Source organism: Pararge aegeria, chromosome 2 (genome assembly GCF_905163445.1).
Source record: "Pararge aegeria chromosome 2, ilParAegt1.1, whole genome shotgun sequence".
Classification (NCBI taxonomy): Eukaryota; Metazoa; Arthropoda; class Insecta; order Lepidoptera; family Nymphalidae; genus Pararge; species Pararge aegeria.
In genome coordinates, this window is record NC_053181.1 from 104,126 (window position 1) to 118,045 (window position 13,920).

Below are 13,920 nucleotides of genomic sequence, written 5' to 3' on the forward strand. Positions count from 1 at the left end.
CGTTGCGAAATTTTTTGGATTCCAATATTGTTGTCCGGTGGCTTTAATCCTTTTATTTAAATTTCAAGATCAACAGGGAATCTAATATTACAAATGCATTGATTAATTTGTTCTTATTTTTTATATAGGGAACTGATAGTAAGGTATTGGAAAATAATACACTAGTAGCACTAATGTTTTAGTTAATAGGTTTATTAACCAACAAACAGGAGTCAGTATCTATTCATGATATCCTTAGGGATATCTCCAATGTTATTAAATATAATTATGACTACTTACTGCGCTCAACTTATTAACTTAAAACAAAATTATATGTCACATAAATCTGAAAACTAGGGCCCAAAAACAGGCTACAGAGATAAGGACAAAAAATGTAATTGGCATCTTTACCTAAGTAGCTGTCAAGGGAAGTACTCTGTCTCTTAATCTATAAGTCCTGTATCTGAGGTGTAAAGTGACAACAGCTCTACGCGCGTGCTAACAAAAATATATAGATGGGAACCAGCTGTTAACTTTAAGGCGAGCAATGTTTACAATGGCACTTAGATCATTCTTAATTAATTAAAAGTATTATTGAAGTTAAATACCTAGTTTCTTGTATTTATTCTCGTGAATATAATTCTTCCTTACTTAGGTAGGTATAACATACACACTATTAAAGTTTTGATTTTATAAATGATATCATTACCAACCTGCATCAGAGCAGTGTGGTGGGTCTGTACTCTATAGCCCTGTCTCCCCAAGGAGCAAAAGAAAACAACTGGACCGACCATAATACTGTATTTTAAGCTTCTCTATAATTCATATTAGGACTTGTTACCTTGAAATGACTCTACTACCAGTGTGGAATGCTGTCTTCGGCAGAGAAGACATATACTGTCTGTTTAAAATAGTTCTAGGGCTCCATGTATGATACCTCAATAACCCAAAGGATATATACTTATCTTATGCAACATCGGGTACCACCATAGTACTACATAGGTATACGATTCCGCCACAATAATATTTCATTAAGTATATCGTTTCCATTATAAATCATGTATTCCCAATTTGTGCCGTTCTATCACCATACTTTTCTTTTCTCAATTAATAAATTCAAAAGCGTGCTAACTTTTCTTTCCCACCAAATCGATCTTGTCAAACTCTCATTCCCGCCATAAGATCATATTGTACTTTTCTATCAAAGCATAATGAATATACTGTCAATAAGTATACAAACTATGGTTTGTTTATGGTTTGATTATTTAATATAATCATCGAATTAATCATAGATACAGTGCTGTAATTTCCTAACACGCGCATATAGCTACAGTTTGCGGTCTACGGCACATTACAGTAAATAGATAGTTAATGAATATTAGTAAATATTTACCACCGGTCTGAGGCCTAAGCTAAGGTCTTAGTAATAGGTCTTAGATTACAATCACAGACGAGTAAATATTGTATTTGAGACCACATAGCATCAAGACCAGTCACCCTGTCCCGTGGCGATGCGTCCATTGATTGAGTAACAAACATCCATTTCACATTTATAATATTAGTAGCATTTTCATTAAACCATTAATATTTTAAGGTAAAACGATGGTAGTGTTACCATGGTAGGTTACTGAAATAGGACTTTATATTTCTCATTATGTCTTGTCATGATGGCCTATGTGTAATTCTACAGAAGTTTCACTTTTTACACAACAACTATTATTGTTGTCTGGGTAGAGGTATCTGAGGGATATTCCCAGTCTTATCCTAATAAGTAGATCTATAGTAGTGACCGAGGCGTAAATTTTTAATTCGTATACTATCACTTGGCCACTATCTCTCCTGATGGAAAATAGTGATGTGGACTAAGATGGGACGCGCTTGCCTAGAAGTTGCCTGTTCACTATTGTTTCTTGTTTGTATACAACGTAGCATGGGAATTTAGGAAAATAAATTTAATTTAAGTTTTAAACGAAGCAGTTAATTATGTATATCAAACCAATGTAACGTTTTGCTGTTACGCGTCATCTTGTAATATTTTCGCGCCATCTATATTTCTCAGTCACAATTTTTCGTTACGCGCCATATTTGTTTCTAATACATACAGCACGTGGGTGTGATTATCTTAATATTTTTTAAGTTATTTCAGGTTTGGGGGGGCAATGCGTTGTGAGTTATGATCTTCCGATGATGTTTAGGTTTGTTTTAAATGTTAAACACACTTGTAGTTCAGAATCACTTTACTCCGATATTTACAATATTGTTTAGGGCCGATAAGAAACACAATAACATTCGTTTTACATTGAGCGACACGACTGATGCACGAATCCAATAGCGGACTGCCGGCACGCGGTTAGTGTACCGACTACCTACATGCAAACGACGACGTCATAATACCAGTCGGCAGTTTGTGCGTTTCAACTGCGAGATCGGTATGGACTATTGTTGAATTACACCGGTAGGTACGATCGTAAATGTAATTTTGTGAATGTTGATATGTATGTTTGTGTGAATGTTTGTATGTTCGAATTGTTATTGGTAAATTAGAATAAGGTGTTAAGTTATATATGTATGTAAAGTATTTAGGTTAATTATTATGATATAAGTATTTCGTTTATATATTGTGATACCTACACCACCCCCCTCCAGAGACCGTCAAGGGCGATAAAAATTTGGTTTTCTGACTTGGCGGCCGGAATGAGTTCGATAACCATTAAAATTACATTTTTCAGATGGCTGCTCATCTTCATTAGGATTGGGGTCGCTTTGGTCGCTTAATAAATAGGCTGGTTTAAGGCGGTCTATTGATACCGTTACTTCCTTGCCATTAACTAATAGATTGAAAACTTTGTCGTTGCGAGATAACACTTTATACGGTCCTGTGTAGGCAGGTTGTAATGAGCCACGTGATGCATCTTCTCTAAGGAAAACGTGATCGGTGGTCTCTAAAGCTTTGAAAACAAAAACTTTGTTCCTACCATGCCGTGCAGCTGGTACAGGCCGCAATTTCTCAGCGAACGAGCGCAGACGGGCCGTAAAATCGGTTATGTCTGTGGTAATATTTACCGAGGAGTGAAAAAATTCTCCAGGTAGCCGTAAAGGTTCACCATATAAAAGCTCTGCCGAAGAAGCTTGAAGGTCTTCCTTAAAGGCACTTCTTATCCCCAGAAGCACCCAAGGTAATGACTCTGTCCATTTATCATTTGCATGACAGACAATGGACGCTTTGAGTTGCCTATGAAAGCGTTCGACTAAGCCATTGCAAGAGGGATGGTATGCTGTTGTCCTTTTATGCTCAAATCCAGCTATCTTTGACAGATAACTGAACAGAGCGGATTCAAATTGGCGGCCTCGATCTGTGACAATAGTCTCTGGGCTGCCAAAGCGCGATATCCAACCTGACAACAAGGCTTTTGCTGTCGTTTCGGCTGTAATGTCAACTATTGGTATGACTTCCGCCCATCTAGTAAAACGGTCTACGGCTGTCAAACAATAGCGATAACCTTCTGAAGACGGTAAAGGCCCCACGATATCAATGTGGATATTGTTGAATCGTGCGCGGGGTAGGTTATATGTGCCTAAGGGTGCAGACACATGCCTGCTTACTTTTGCACGCTGGCAAGGTAGACATGATTGTGCCCACGACCTGCAATCTCTCCTTATGCCCGGCCAAACAAAACGTTCGGCTATTAATTTGGCAGTTGCGTTGACGCCTGGGTGGCTGAGGGAGTGCAGGCTCTCAAAGACTTGTCTTCTTAGCTGTTTGGGTACGAATGGTCTGGGAGTCGATGTACTGACGTCGCAGTAAACAAAAGATTGACTTCCAGGTAGATTCGTCCTTTGTAAGCGAAGAGAAGACTTTTCCTTGAGATAATTAGCTAACTCAGGATCTGAAGCTTGACATTCTGCTAGAGACTCAAGACTGACTGGAGCGTGTAGTTCATCCACTCGAGATAAGGTGTCGGCTACGACGTTGTCCTTGCCGGATATATGCCTTATGTCGGTGGTGAATTGCGCTATAAAGTCAAGGTGTCTATACTGTCTTGGAGAACAGTTAGCTTTTCGTTCGTGAAAAGCAAAACTGATAGGTTTATGATCAGTGTAGATCACAAAATGTCGAGCCTCTAACATATGTCTGAAATATTTAATTGCTTCATATATAGCAAGCAGTTCCCTGTCATATGGAGAATATTTTTTCTGTGAAGGAATTAGCTTCCTAGAGAAAAACGCTAAAGGTTCCCAATCTTCACCTTTTTTCTGTTGCAGAACTGCTCCTATAGCCACGTCCGAAGCGTCTGTCACGAGTGCGAGCTTAGCCTCGAAGTCAGGGTGTGCTAACAATACTGCATTAGCCAGGCTATCCTTGCAGTCCTGAAATGCTTGAAGTGTGTCCCCCGTCAGATGTATTGGTTGAGATCCCTTCGCCGTGCCAACTAATAAAGCATGCAAAGGGGCCTGTATTTGAGCTGCTTTCGGCAAGAAACGCCTGTAGAAATTTAGCATGCCCAAAAACCTTCTGAGCTGACGGATATCTTTAGGCTGGGGGAAATCTTTAATAGCTTGAACTGAAATATCCAGTGGCTTAGTTCCTTTTTCTGAAATAAGGTGTCCTAGAAATTTTACCTCTGGGACGGCAAAGACACATTTTGAGATATTAATTAGCATACCGTAATCCCTTAACCTACTAAATATCTGGCGAAGATGTTCTCCATGTTCAACTTCGTTTCTGCTAAAAATTAAAAAATCGTCCAAGTAACAATAACAGAAGTCGAGTCCCCGGGTCATCTCGTCTACAAACCGCTGGAACGTTTGGGCGGCGTTGCGGAGACCGAATGTCATAAACGGGAACTCATAAAGCCCGAAGGGTGTTGTTATTGCAGTCTTCGGGATATCCTCGGGACTGACAGGTATCTGATTATAGGCCTTCACGAGATCAATCGTGCTAAAAACTTTACAACCAGCTATGCTGTGGGCAAAGTCATGGATATGCCTGATCGGATACCTATCTGGGATAGTCCTGGCATTCAGTCTCCGGTAATCACCGCAGGGACGCCAGCCATTATTTTTGTTGGGAGCTAGGTGTAGAGGGGATGACCACGGGCTCTCTGAAGGCCTAGCTGTACCAATTTGCAACATGGTGTGGAATTCCTGTTGCGCTATTTTAAGTTTATCAGGCGCTAAGCGCCTTGGCTGGCAGGAGACTGGAGGGCCGGGTGTTGTGCGGATGTGGTGTACCGTGTTGTGTTGTGTAATACGTAACGTACCTGCCGGTCGAGTAATTTCTGGAAACTCGTCCAAGATTTTATGATAACTTGATTCACCAGTCATGACCTTTACAGAGGAAATTGAATCAAGTTGAGCAATTGACGCAATAGTTTTTAAATTAGTAGAACTATCAATTAAACATTGGTTACGACAATCTACAATTAATTTATAAAAAACTAAAAAGTCTACGCCAATTATAGGTCTCGTCACGTCAGCCACAATAAATCGCCACACAAAATCACGACGAAGTCCGAGGTCTATATTAAAGTTTATATAACCGTACGTTTCAATGGACGAACCGTTGGCCGCACTTAATTGGTAATTCGCGGGCTTAAAACTACCGAAAAGCAAGGACCGGGGGAAGACACAGAGGTCGCTTCCTGTATCGACCAGGAACTGTATCTTCGTTCTTCGATCCGTGATGAAAAGACGACCAACAGCAGGAGGGCAATCGTCGGTCGCCATTAGCGACTGCCCTTTTCGTTTTCCGAAGTTTTGAAGTCGCAAGGTCGAACGCACTTATTGGCTTGGTTACCGTATTTGGAGTGGTAGAAACAAACCGGGTATTTGCGGTAGCTTGACTGAGAACGGCTTCGTGAGCGCCCTCGTTGTGGTTGTCTGGCACTCTGGCGAGATCTATTGCTAAACTTGGATGTCAGCATCTCAATTTGCCTTCGCAGCTCCGATACTTCTTTTCGCAGGTCGTCGTCAACAGGTGATGGACTTACACTAGCATAAACGTTGGGCGTTGAATAAGCTATATCCATAATCCTGTCTGCTAGTTCGGCCTGTTCTTCTAATGTAGCCGATCTCTGCGCGGCAAGAACTGTTTGGACGTTTACTGGTAGTCTACTGATCCATATCGTGTGCAAATACTCGTCAGGAAACTCGGCACCGGCTAGATCCCTAAGGTGCCGGAAAAATTGCGAGGGTTTTCGGTCACCAAGTTCCTCGTGGCGCAGCAACTGTTTAATTTTAGACGCTTTCGATGCGGACAATCTATTAATTAACTCAGATTTGATCTTGTCATACTTTTGAGCCGCTGGAGGGTTCACTATTATGTCCTTTATTTCTTTCGCGTATTGATGCTCAATGTGACCAATGACGTAGTAGAATTTAGTCATATCACTGGTAATATTAGCTAAAGCAAATTGGCCTTCTAACTGAGCAAACCAAATTTCGGGATCGTCTGGGTAAAACGGAGGCACTTTGATACCGACCTTATAAATCTCAGGTGGTCCATCCGGTGAAACACACTTTGTATCTTTTCGAGTTGTTGTACTACCTCCCGCTTCTTCTTGATCACCAACATTACCGCCAAAGCTGAACATGCTGGTAGGTGTTCAGTAGCTTCCTCCACGCGTTCCCGAATGACCTCTTCCAAGGTCAAAAAATAATCCAAGGGTCACCAGTTTGGGGGGGCAATGCGTTGTGAGTTATGATCTTCCGATGATGTTTAGGTTTGTTTTAAATGTTAAACACACTTGTAGTTCAGAATCACTTTACTCCGATATTTACAATATTGTTTAGGGCCGATAAGAAACACAATAACATTCGTTTTACATTGAGCGACACGACTGATGCACGAATCCAATAGCGGACTGCCGGCACGCGGTTAGTGTACCGACTACCTACATGCAAACGACGACGTCATAATACCAGTCGGCAGTTTGTGCGTTTCAACTGCGAGATCGGTATGGACTATTGTTGAATTACACCGGTAGGTACGATCGTAAATGTAATTTTGTGAATGTTGATATGTATGTTTGTGTGAATGTTTGTATGTTCGAATTGTTATTGGTAAATTAGAATAAGGTGTTAAGTTATATATGTATGTAAAGTATTTAGGTTAATTATTATGATATAAGTATTTCGTTTATATATTGTGATACCTACACAGGTTAATCTCAGTTTTTGATTGTAAATATCAGTGAATTTAAATTAATTTTATTAAAACTAGCAATTATTAATAAATACGACTGAAACACCAATTAATTGTAACAATAAAATGAATCACTTCCTACGTGTGTACACTAACACTCACACATTTTTTGACGTATAATACAATATAATACAACTGACGTATAATTTAATAATAATGTAACTTATTTTTGCTTTTAAGATTTCCGTTCTCAAAGGGGGAAATGAGACAGTATGACTCCGCTGGCATCTCATGAACCCTATCAACATGATACAGTTGGAATGTTCACAGATGCATTTGTTTTTTTATTTATTTATTGAGACATGATGCACAATTAGTGATCTTACATTAACATTGTACCAACGTTTGAATGAATCAGTATAGACATCTATGCAAACGTAATTATTCAAGCAAGTATATTATTTATTCTTATTCTATCTTTAATTTATTTTCAAGGACTCCTCCACTGACTATCCTGTCTCTCTAAGCTACCATTGAATTTAACGCATTGGTATAAAAGCCATGAGCTATCCCATCGTCATCGGTGACCGCGGCCTTGTAACGGGGATGGCTTGGCTTGATTTAAGTTGGTACACCCACCTCACAGCCGCGCTATGCTGCCGGGACCGAGCTCAATGTTGGCAGTGCGCCTCACGCGCGGGCAGTGCACGCGTCGCCGTGTTGGCGCGCGCTAGCCAGTGGACGACCTTGCAACCTACTTACCTATTGCATGACTTACATATAATACCTTCGTACTTGAACAAACTTGTTTTTAACTATTGAATGGCGCAAAAAGCAACCGTCTAAATGTGCGGTATAAAGCTTTATGTTGTGATCATAGACATCCCAATAACAAGGCAATATTAAGATTTCTATGGTTGTGACGCATGTCATTGTAATAACTATTAGGTACTTCCACACTTCCGGAACACGTTTCAAGTTGAAAATAAAACCATAATTAAACACGTATGATATTCAAATTATATTTAATTACATCACCAGCATCTTATAACTAAGGTGTTAAAGCTAGGTACAGTCAATCGGTAATAAGTAGGTACCAATTTATTCCGCGAGTTAATTTTAAACCTCACCAAAGTATCCACAACCTGTTCAAAAAACACAATATTAGTTTCACTTATAAGTAATACGTACCTACCGCACAACAGACGTAATCTATCGCAGCTTATACCTGTAGATATGCATTCCACTGCCAGTTCCAACTATAGTATGGACTTCATTAAAGTGTGGGGGTAAAGGAGTGGTGATCGGGAAATTCGGGTGCAATAATTGGTCGTAGCATGATATTTCGTTTTCAGTCATACACAATGCAAAGGGCATCTGCACCCGAAACGTAAGCATGCGCCTTTCGTAGCGATGTTGCCGTAGTGTGGGTGCGGGCTAGGGCAGCAGCGCGTACAGCGCCACGGCCAGCGCGGCCAGCAGCAGCGGCGGCGCGAACACGCTGAGCAGGGCTTGCAGGCGGGGCGGCTCGGGCGCGGCGCCGGTCTCGACGGGGCTCAGCACCTCCCAGCGGTCCGCCGCCACCACTTCCCCGATCTGGAACTCGGCGCGCCACAGCTTGGCGTCGTCGCTGTGGCCCACGTCGCGGAAGCACTGCGAGGCGTCCTTGCCCGCGTTGTCCAGCAGGATCTCCGCGCCGCCCGGGTGGTCGTCAAGGAAGCGCGTGACGTCGTACACTACGTTGTCGATGACGATGACCGCGTCGTCGGCGCGATTGCGCTGCTCGAGCTCCTTGCGTGTGAAGCGCGCCATAGCTGGTCTCGTTGAGTGCGCGGGCGCCGCTCGCGGCCGACTGTGTCAGCGCACTGGCGGAAGCTCTATGAAGCCGGCGGCGCAAGCGGCGGCGCGGGCGGCACTGCGGCTCCGTGTTGCGCCGCTACGAGTTTACGTAATCGCTGACACGGGAAATCACGACCTTTGTAATTAATTTCATTAAATTGGATCTTCATTGGCATATCAAATTAGGTGTACTTATTGCTTAACCCCGTGCATATGGAAAGAAACAATGACGTAGAGTAAATTTGTTTTCTTGACCCCGATTTTTTTAAATATTGCATAGATAGGATTTTCATAATACCCGTTTTTTTTTTCACTTAGTTCCTAATTATTAACTGAGCCATGCTTTGAGGTGAGAAGGTAAGTAAACTGTTTTGTCAAGGTCTATCAAACCTGCGCATATGGGGATTGACATAGACGCTTTTATCTTTTCTGGAGTCAGGATACAGTACAAAATACTTTCACATAGTTTTTCGAATCTAGATACCCTAGTTTTATCGAGAAGGCATATATTTAAAATAAAAATGTCTATATATCTGTCTGTGTGCTTTCTGTGTGAATGAAATTTGGTTATTTACTTATAGCTCACATTTTGGATATTTTGTATTTCAAAACCGTGCGCAGAATAGGGGGCGTTTTTAAGTTCGCGGAATCGGGGGTAAGACGTGGAAATAAAAATACAAGTTAATTCTTCCTTTTCAATATATTCTCCTGCAACCCTAATACATTTTTCAGATCTTTCAATTAGCTTATGTATACCCTCGAAAAAAATGTTTTTTCTTTGTCTGAAAAATAAGCTGAAACTGCTTCCTTCACTTCTTCATCGCTTGAGAACTTCTTCCCCCGAAGTTCTTTTTTTATTTTTGGAAAGAGATAATAATCACTGGGAGCCAGGTCAGGACTGTAGGGTGGATGAACCAAAATATCGAAGCCCATCTTATACAGGGAAGCCAACGCAACACGGCTCTTGTGCACAGGCGCGTTGTCGTGCAGAAGGAGGACACCTTTGGTTAATTTTCCCCTTCTTTTTGCCTTGATTGCTTCCTTTAATCGCTCTAAGATTAAAGCGTAGTATTCTCCGGTCATGGAGACACTTTTATCTTTATAATCTATCAACAAGATTCCTTCTGAGTCCCAAAAGATTGTCGCCATGATTTTTCCTGCCGACTGTGACACCTTAAATTTCTTTGGTGGTGGTGTACCTTTTTTGTGCCACTGCATAGAATCTTGTTTCGACTCAGGTTCATAATGATGAACCCAAGTTTCATCCCCAGTAACAATTCGAGTCAATACTCCATCCTGGTCTTCATTACAGAGGTCCAAAAACGCGCGAGAACACTCTAAGCGCTGTTGTTTTTGAGGCGGCGTGAGCATTCTCGGCACCTTGCACTGACTTTGGTCATGCCGAGATGATCGTGAAGAATTTTAAATATGGTTGTATTGGATACTCCAACCATTTCTGCGAGCTGTTTCTTCTTTAGTCTAGCATCTTCCAGTATTAATTTTTCCACTTTTTGAATTATTTCCGGAGTGGTCACCTCGATCGGCCGTCCTGGCCGAGGATCATCTTCAAGTGAGGCCCTGCCCTGCTTAAAAAGGGTATGCCACTTATAAACCATGGTTTTACCGGGGCAATACTCCCCGTAAACGGATGACATCTCTTCTAGTATGGTTTGAACCGATTTACCTTGCTTGGTAAGGAACTTTATGACAGCGCGGTGCTCGATTTTCTCCATTTTTCACAATGTCCTTCCCAACTGAGTTGATTGATCGACGATAATTCAAATGGCCCGATTACACAACGTTCTATTTATACTAATAATAAGCTACTTAACCAGTTACGACTAAGGAAAGTACCCTCATTTATTAATTACCTACCCATTCCGCGAATATAAAAATGCACCCTCGTAGAGCTCCTTTAACCCTAAATAATAATTTTTTGAATTATATCCATAACTCCGTTAAACCCGGACCGCTTTCAACAGTTATAGTATCTCTGGAAAGGTTATGTAACCAGTTTGGATATGTTAAATTTTTGGCCAAGATCTGGTTAATGTCATAGGATAGAATTCCTCGGTACTTATACAGCAAACCCCTCATTTAAAACTTGCGTAATTTAACGATACTTAAGAGCGTGAATTTACCGATTTGATACACTTTTTTATTTATTTACTAGCTGACCCGCGAAACTTCGTCTGTACCGAATCGGTTATCAAAGGTTTAAATATCTTCAAAATACCTAGAAACGCATTACAGCGCTGCCTACTGGGTCCAGTTTTATTTCCAAACTATGTTATTCGAGGCTGGGCGGCGCGGCCCGCTGCATTTTAATTGCTTTTTGCATTTCTATACCCTTCTAAGCGATAGTTAGTAGTAATATATTGTTTGTTGTTGTACTTATATTGTTGTTTGCGCTGACACAATAACGAATTTACGAGAGTTCATTGTTCTCGAAGGGCACGAGTGATAAAACGAATTACTGTTTTCGAAAAATATTTAGCACCTCTTTTAGAATTGAATAAATGTCAGTGCAATGAACTAAATTATTTATATGTGGGCCAGAGTTCGGAATAGCACTGTTATCCCGAGAAAACTAACAATCTGTTCCTATGTATTGATATGAATATCAATAAATAGGAACAGGTTGCATTTGTATATGTCGGCGATACGCCAGGGTTTTCACGCTCGGTGTCCATTATAATAAAATAACTCACAAAATATCACGTAGTTTATTTTCGCACAATTGCTAGTATAGAACAGAGCCGATTTACATAAATTAAACGCTTTTATAGTTTCCTTACAATGGCTAAAACGGATATAGCAAATACAACTTCTTTTGAAACAAACAAATAAAATTAGGTACTGCAAAATAATTCTTAAAATATTTCTTAATATTTATAATAAATGTATAATCAATTTAAATTACTTAAAATGATTAATCATTTATATAATACAGAGATTTGTTCATTTAATTGCAACAAACATTAGTCAGTCTAAAGATGGCGCTGCATTTCAGATATTTTTATAATAAAATATTCACTTTAAAGATAAACTCAAACATAAATATCAATAGTCGCCAATTATTGCCGACAGGTGGCGATTTGCGCCCATACGGCCATACTGACTCCAGCGCGTCCCTTGCGCTGTTTTTATGACATAATTTCAAAGGCCTCACCCATACTGAGATCTAGCCAACACACAGGCATCACCCATCCTGGGATCTAGCCAACACACAAGGCATCACCCATCCTGGGATCTAGCCAACACACAAGGCATCACCCATCCTGGGATCTAGCCAACACACAAGGCATCACCCATCCTGGGATCTAGCCAACACACAAGGCATCACCCATCCTGGGATCTAGCCAACAAGACCAGGTTTAAAAGGATACGCATGGTGGCCAGCCAGCGTTTAAGGAAGGATATTGGATAGGAAAAATAAGTTTCACGCACACACATTAATAATTACAATCTTAAATCATATCAATTATTAACACATTAATAATTACAAAATTAAATTATAAACCATATCAATTCACTCGTATGTTATCATGTAGAACTAACTTTGTCCGAAAAGGAAGTGGACGCACCCTCGGTCTCCACTGATTCCTCCGCCCATACGGTCAATTCGTCTGAGTTGTCAGAATCATTGAAAGGGTCTGATTGAGCTATGGGAGCGGGACGTAAGGCATCGTGACTTGCAATCTTTTCTGAACAACCACGAAGGTTAACATGCCTATATCGATCATTTGGTAATATTTCTAAAATTTCCATCGGACCTTCAAATTTTGAGCCTAACTTAGTAGTGTGTCATTCATGGCGCCGCATTAAGACGTCACCGACTTTAAATGGACGGATTGTGGCTTTACCTTTATCAATACGAGTTTTATCGCTAAGGGACCGCTCGTCCATCCGTTTTTTAGCAATCGATCTAACTTCCTCTAAGTTGTCTGTTAGTATGTCATCGTCAATTTGCAATATTTTAATGGCAGGTGGGTAACATCTTTTTCCTAATAATAATTCCATGGGACTTTTACCTGTACTTTTTGATACTGTGCAGTTTATAGCTAATTGTAATTCTTGTAAAGCTGTGTGCCATGGCCTACTTAGTTCTATAACAGACATGTTATCCTTTATAACTTTCATTAATCGTTCAACCTGACCATTGGCCCTACTAGCTCCCTTTGCTACTACGTGGTGTTGAATCCCATATCGTTGACAGAAGTTTTTAAACTCTGTTGAAGTCATACTTTTATCTTGGTCAGTAATTAATCGCGATGGAGAGCCAACTATTGTAATCAGATTTTGAAAACATTTGATAGCAGTTTCACTAGTACGATCATTTGTATAAATCATATCAATCATATAAATCATATTTGTATAATCATAGCCGTCAATAAATACAAAAGCATATTCAGGTTCACTACGTTTTCCGTTCATTCTTCCAGTTATATCTGCATGAACGGTATGGAAAGGAACAGCTATTTTATCAATGGGATGTAAAGTAACCTGTCTAGCACCAGATACTCCTTTTCTAACTCTACACATGACGCAATTTTCTACAATTTTTCTAATTAATCTGGTCATATTAGGGAACCAGTACTGCTCTCGCAATTTTTCAAGGATCTTTTCCCAACCGAAATGTTGAAGATTATCATGATAATGGGATATAAGATTCCATCTATAATTACGTGGAACTATAATTAACTTATGTGTCTTGTTATTAATCTGTACTTTACGTCTCAATAATTTATCCTGAAGTATAACGTAAGTGTCTGCGATATTCTTGGGAATCGAATCATCTTTCAATTGCTCTACAATACTAGATAGAGTTGAATCGCGTTTTTGTTCTACAAGGAGCTAGTTATGATCAAGTGTAGTGGTATTAATGGACCAAATTAGGGGTCTTGATTTATTAAATTCTAAACACCGCTTTAATTGACGTCCATTAGAATTTTTAA

General features: G+C 40.3%; 3 protein-coding genes across 3 annotated transcripts; all 3 read right to left on the bottom strand.

The window, feature by feature from the left end:
- Positions 1–5,705: 5,705 nt before the first annotated feature.
- LOC120630009 lies at positions 5,706–6,572 on the bottom strand. The gene has a single exon (XM_039899130.1). It carries the CDS (start codon positions 6,570–6,572, stop codon positions 5,706–5,708), a length of 867 nt encoding a protein of 288 aa, XP_039755064.1.
- A 1,548-nt stretch (positions 6,573–8,120) lies between these two features.
- Positions 8,121–9,037, bottom strand: LOC120631054 (cytochrome b5-like). Its single transcript, XM_039900468.1, has one exon. The coding sequence runs from the start codon at positions 8,933–8,935 to the stop codon at positions 8,561–8,563; it is 375 nt and encodes a 124-aa protein (XP_039756402.1). The 5' UTR covers positions 8,936–9,037; the 3' UTR covers positions 8,121–8,560.
- Positions 9,001–10,695, bottom strand: LOC120630020 (protein GVQW3-like). The gene is made up of 2 exons (XM_039899141.1): positions 10,354–10,695; positions 9,001–9,078 (listed from the first exon to the last, which is right to left on the bottom strand). The coding sequence occupies exons 1-2, from the start codon at positions 10,693–10,695 to the stop codon at positions 9,001–9,003; spliced, it is 420 nt and encodes a 139-aa protein (XP_039755075.1).
- Positions 10,696–13,920: the final 3,225 nt, after the last annotated feature.